General features: G+C 35.3%; 1 protein-coding gene across 3 annotated transcripts in view; it reads left to right on the top strand.

The window, feature by feature from the left end:
• The first annotated feature begins 121 nt into the window (after window positions 1-121).
• The window catches only part of LOC129794204 (heterogeneous nuclear ribonucleoprotein K), a 50,556-nt gene continuing 44,698 nt past the window's right edge, over window positions 122-5,979 (top strand). The window contains exons 1-2 of one of the 3 annotated variants that reach the window (XM_055834867.1): window positions 153-252; window positions 5,453-5,502. In XM_055834867.1, coding sequence (XP_055690842.1) covers window positions 5,465-5,502 — 38 coding nt within the window. In that variant the 5' untranslated portion in view covers window positions 153-252; window positions 5,453-5,464. Of the gene's footprint in view, window positions 253-5,452; window positions 5,503-5,979 lie in introns of all 3 variants that reach the window. The other 2 variants (XM_055834868.1, XM_055834871.1) reach the window with 2 other exon arrangements.

Genomic DNA, 5,979 nt, shown 5'->3' with positions numbered 1-5,979 from the left:
CTTCTAATTTCCCCTAAGAAAACCCACAATATGTTCAACTGTTATAAAACTCCAGGAATTGATGAAAATAAACACACGCAAACTAAGATCGATAATCCCAAAATATCGCGGCGGAAAGCAGCATCGCGAGCATTGAGTAGCCGTCGCTTCTTTCCGGTTCGGCTCACATGAAAAAGTGACAGTTCAATTTTTTTGTAAAAATTGTGTGTGGCTTCGTGTGGCTTCTGCTCAAAATTAATTAACAATTCATAGGTAAGTGTGTTTTCAATAATTCCTCCCGTATCGATTAGAAAATAAGCGGTGGTGCCTGCCCGTAAGAAAGGGAATATCAAATTGTGGGAAGAATAGTGGTGTGTGCAAGGCAAGTTTTCAAGTGATGGAAGAGTGTTTGCTTGGCTTCCCTCCGGCCATTGGAAAATGGCATTTTTGCATGAATTCTTAATTTATTCCACCATCTACCGCGGCCTGTGGTGCCAATCAATTTGAATTATTCAGCATTAGGTGCATTCTGTGTGGGAAATGGGGCACCTTGTGCCAAGTACTGAGCCATCCATCCATCCCCGCGGGGATGTATGATGGGGGTGAGTTTTGTGGAGTATCCGGGGCCCCGCAATTACGTCTCTCTTTGTGTTTTCAATGGATGCCCCTCCAAATGCACGTTTTGCAGCTAACAAAACTATCAATTTGAGTACGGCTGTGGAGCAATCTTGCGAATTTGGGCAGTGCAAAAGTCACCCGGGAGTGCGTGCTTGGCGAGCAGAGAGAGAAAATAGCACAAAATAAATGCCTTATGCGGAGAAATGGCGTGGGTGACTCGGCGACTTTTTAACTGTATTCTGTGTGAAAAGAATTCGTGGGCTTTTCTCACCTAGAAATTCCCAAGGAGAAACCAATCCCACTGCCCTGGCGCTTCGTGTCGCAAAAAAAGAAGAATTGTCGCACCTTCAACCTGCCCCGGAGACCACAAATGTGCGGAGGAGCCGCCCAGGAAATTTATCTCTCCGGGGAAATTGATGAGGACGCGTGTCCGTGGTTGGTTTTTCATCATCACCACCCTCCTCTGCGCCTTCAGTGAGGAGCGTCAGAGTGCCACCACAGTGAATCACTTTTCACTGGGAATTCGTGTGCGCGTTTTAATGAAATAATCGATGAAGATGAGGGAGGAACGCACACTCATACCCAGCTTGACTGTAAAAGTAGCAGCTTTACCATCACGCGGAGCCCCGCCGAAGCCCATTTCCGTGATGCCAGAGAGACATTTCAGTTCATCTCTCTCTCCTTGACAGTGGTCGCGCCCGAAAAGTCACACTCCAAATGCGAAACGAAAAAAAATAAATAAAACTTAAGCCAAACCCCCATGGCTGGCAAATCTGCCATTGAACCCATTCATGGCACTCCCAGAATGCTAAGAAAATTACTCCAAAAAGGGGATGGGGGAATATTATTATTAAATTAAATTTATCCAATTTATCGCTTTTACCCGGATTACACACATCCAACCCACTCTTCGAGAATCTTAGCATTTCTTATACAATATAATGGAAGATAAGCAAAAAGTGTTTTGTTTGCCAATAATGCTATTTAAACATCCTTTTATTTCTCGCTTTTGCTGTGTATTTTGATAATTTTGCAAAATGAAAAGCATTTTCACAGCTGAGAGGGGAATTTTCGTGCGAATAACTAATGGTGTATTTTTTGCCCCTTGTCCCCCATGGGCATTTTTGCTGAATTTTCAATATTTTTTTCTCTTGTTTTAGCAAAAAAAAATCCCACAGGGAAAAGCGGGACCGTATAATGGGAAAAAATTATCAATTTTACAAAAAAAAAAAAACAAATTCATTGCTTTGAAGCGAAATTGAGCAAAATAGAATGAATAGACATTATTTTTATCAAATATTTTTCTTATTTTTTCATGTTAGAAATTGTATTTTTGAAAATGCTTACCGGTTTCTTATCAAATTGAATGAAAAAAAAATAGATCTAGGGATCGATTTTGTCGAAAATCCTTTCTATTCATACAACCTTATTGAAATTTTTGCCTTTGAATTTTAGAAATTTGAATGCTTTGTTAAAATACTAAGACGAAATAAAATATAAAGTTGTTTATCAGATTTTGTATTAAATAAATCGTCAAATACTTCAATTTCCACGTAGATCAGCTGGGAAAAGCTAGCAAAGATTTTACCAAAAATACATTCAGTGTCTTCGCGATTTTGTTTCTTTTCATTTTTAATGCATGAAACAATTGTGCTAATGTTTCATCCATGATTTTTAACAAATCTTTATGTTTCATGCAGTACAATAGACAAAAAACACAATAGTGACGTCATTGCTAGCATTTTTGAGCAAATATTTGATTTTTTTTTCCAACTAACGTAGGAAATGAAAAGACAAAGAGACTTAGAATAGATTCCTCAGCATGAGCAACATAAGAAAATAAAAAGTCAATGTGAATGTTTTTCAATAAAAGAAAATGCAGACATTTCCGCATGTAAAGGTGAAATAAAAAGACGATGTGGCGAAAAGAAGATCAATATAAGTTGAATTGCCTCTATGTGGCATGCATGAGATGCCACCATGTATAAAATCATAGAAGCATTAAATCTCAAAATTCAATTTACAATGAAATTTCCGATAGCGCATTTGGTTGTGTGGAAGCATAGTGCTCGTACCACGTGAAAGGTAAAAAAAAATGTGCAGGTGCAAAAGCAATTCCGACATAAAATATGTACCTTACAGTGGAAAAATAAAATATTATGCTGTGTGAGACACACCATAAGGCAAGCGGTGTGGCATGGTGAGATGACGATGATGCGCGGGGTTTTGGTGGAAGATGGAGGAACGGAAAGAAGATGCTGAAATGTTGTGTTGGGTGCCTTAAATAATAGGAACCGGCTGACTCTCTAACCACATAATCACACACCGATTTAATCTCAAAATCTGTCTCTGGAATTTTCAGGTGTGTGTGCGCGCGTTTCAGGTTTATTTCTTTTTCTCTGCTTCTTCCAAGCAATTTTGGGTAGGCAAGAACATAGCTCGGGTTTCCATGGTGCGCAAGAGAGTCTTTTTTTCAACCCCCAAAATCTTGTGGTGTCTTCAAAATGTAATTTAAATTTTGATTTAACAAGCATTAGAAATGAATGGGGAACAAATGAAGGAAGGCGAGTCTCTGGGTTAAGGGTACGTACGTTCAGTAAGCATCCTTCAGCAGGCTAGAGGGAAAATGTGGTTTCCTAAATGGGGCTCTTTTTGCGCACAAATGGGGAATTTCGCGTGGCGTACCACAAAGCCTCCGCCACACATGATGAACTTGAATGAATTCATGCAAGGGATAATCACTCTAACGAAAGAAAAAAAGCCGAATGGTCCATTTTTGGAAAATCACAATCTCGTGCCAAGATCAATGGTTAAGTGGCTTGGTGAGAGACATACAAAGTCATCGTTGGCACGATGTTTTCTTTCAACTTGTATGCTTGCCCCAGCCAGATTCCACAGCGCGAGAGACAACCTTGAGAAGCATTTTGATATTTTTCTTTGCATTTTTTTCTTTGCTCCATGTCACAAGTGCTCTTGCCCAAAAATGAAGGCATAATACACCGGGTGATTCGATGTGAACGAAATAAATTGTATGTTGTGTTTTTTGTGCTTACACCGCTAATGTAATTCGCAATGTTGGTTAACGCAATTAAAGTCAAAGCAAACAAATTGGGGGAAAATATGTTTATATCGTTTATGTACTCTACATTGTATTATTCTTATTAATTTACACAATATACAGCAAAAATATTTGCAAAGAAGCTAATATTTATGAGAGAGAGAAAAAAAACATTCTGTCTTTTGGAGTTTCTGCAAGTTCTTTTGCTTCTGTCTTGTTGGGAATTTGAGTTATTTTTACTGGGTTTGTTTGAGATCCTAAGATCTATTTTTTACTAAAATAACCAATGAAAAATATTGATTGATACTTTAAGAAAAAGTCAATCGTCTTGGATTCGAACACATAACTTTTCAATTGCAATGCATGCGCTTTAACCATTGCACCAATTACGAGTATGAAAAAAAATAATGAGGGTATGTGAAATAAAAATTATCCCTCAGAATTATCTTTATTTCATGAATTTTTCTATGATGACGAAATACATTAAATTCTTCCCCCATGAAATTCATTGAGATGACGATGTCACGATTTAGCTTTTATGTTAAGAGAGAGAGGAAAAATACAGCCAATGGCATTTTGCACGCATCAAGTTGAGAATGATTCAATAAAATAGTATTCACAGTGCAATTTTATTTAATTAAAGTTTGACGCTTTGCAATGTGGTGGAATATAATAAAATGAAATAAAATAATAAATGTCAAATATACAAACAGGGGTATTAATTTGAAATAATAGGTATGTACCTATATGTGTACTATATATTTGTATGAAAGTGAAGAGCTATGTGCAAAAGGAAACTAAAAGGTGGAAATTGTGAGATTCCTCAAAGGAAATTGAAAATTGTTGCATTTGCAACATTCTCACCCTACTTAACGTGAAAAGGTGTTATGTGAAGGGTGAGAGAGGGGGGTATAAGGAAAGGAGATGGAAAAGGCAAATATGTATACTTTGTGTGTGTACTGTGTGACTTGTTGCCAATTCAATTCAAGGAATTGTCTCCATTTCAACATGGAAATTGTAAAACAATTTATTCTTCTCATGAATGATTCTCAAAACTTTTTACGCCTCTTTATTGTGAAAAAAAACTCCCAAAATATTGTTTGTATTACACCTTGATTCATTCTACCGTGCCTAAATTCATTAGAATCGGTTTAAGAATTTTCTTTATTTCAGTAATGTTAATGATTGTTTGAAATCCTTTTATTCTGTTTGTCTCTCAGAAACATTGTGAAGTGTGAGATAAATCTCCATTGGTCATTTGATTGATTTATTTCTTTCAATGTCGTGTAGAAGTATGAATATAATTTACAACATTGTTGTTTATTATATACTGGAGAAAATGAAGTCACAAATCGTTAGAAATTTACGTCTCAAATTGCTTCCTGTTGTTAAATTCTAATGTGAATCACTAACCTTTCTATACGACTTTTCTATGAGACCATGAGAAAAATGGAAAAATGTGACTTGTTCAGATATTTTTGACGTTTTTCCATTTTTCTCAGCCCCAGAATGGAAATTCAAAATTATGGTACTAAATCAAGCAATTAAAAGTGCTTAAAAATATACTATCTGCTTTGTTAAAGAAGGTACCTACCTACAATAAATCGTGCTGTAATTGAATGAATGTAACATCGTCAATAGAAGCGTTTATTTTTTGCAAATTATGTAGTGTTCTGTAAGTTGCATCTCTTAAGTATATAATTAAATGTAAAGTATGTAATGAAATATTATTATCATAAATAGATATTAATGTTTTGTCGTAAAGATTTTTAAACACTTTTTATCTCTATTTCTCAGTTTTGAACTTCTATGAGGAAAGGATTCATCATGACAAGCAACGAAGACTAGTATGTTTCAAATTTTTCATACTTTTAAAATAAATCAACTAAGACACACAACATAAAAGAAAAGTAACGATTTATTAAAAAAAAAATGGTATTGATTAATTATATTTTAGTATTATTAATTAGTTCTGCTCTTCACTACAAATCAGAATTGCAAATAAGATTTTCAAATCATTATTTTACTCCGTAAGAGACTGATATCAAAGGAAAATGTTTTAGTATCATTTCCATGATCAAAGATTGCAAATCTTCTTAAAAAAAAACATGTTTTGGATAGATTTGAATAATTTGAGTGTCCATGAAAGGTTCTCTATGTTGAATTATTGCAAATTATATTATTTTTCATAACTCAAATCAGTTTCAAATTGTTTTTATTCTCTAAAGAACTTTTTAAAAAATCCCCCTTCCTGATATTTCTTAAGAAATTTAGGGTTTATTTCCCATACACAGTGTCAATCAATCTTAAAATTTTCATGATGC

The sequence above is a fragment of the Lutzomyia longipalpis genome, chromosome 3 (genome assembly GCF_024334085.1).
Source record: "Lutzomyia longipalpis isolate SR_M1_2022 chromosome 3, ASM2433408v1".
In the NCBI taxonomy this organism is placed as follows: Eukaryota; Metazoa; Arthropoda; class Insecta; order Diptera; family Psychodidae; genus Lutzomyia; species Lutzomyia longipalpis.
The sequence above is the reverse complement of the archived record's forward strand: the minus strand, read 5'-3'. Positions and strand labels throughout refer to the sequence as shown.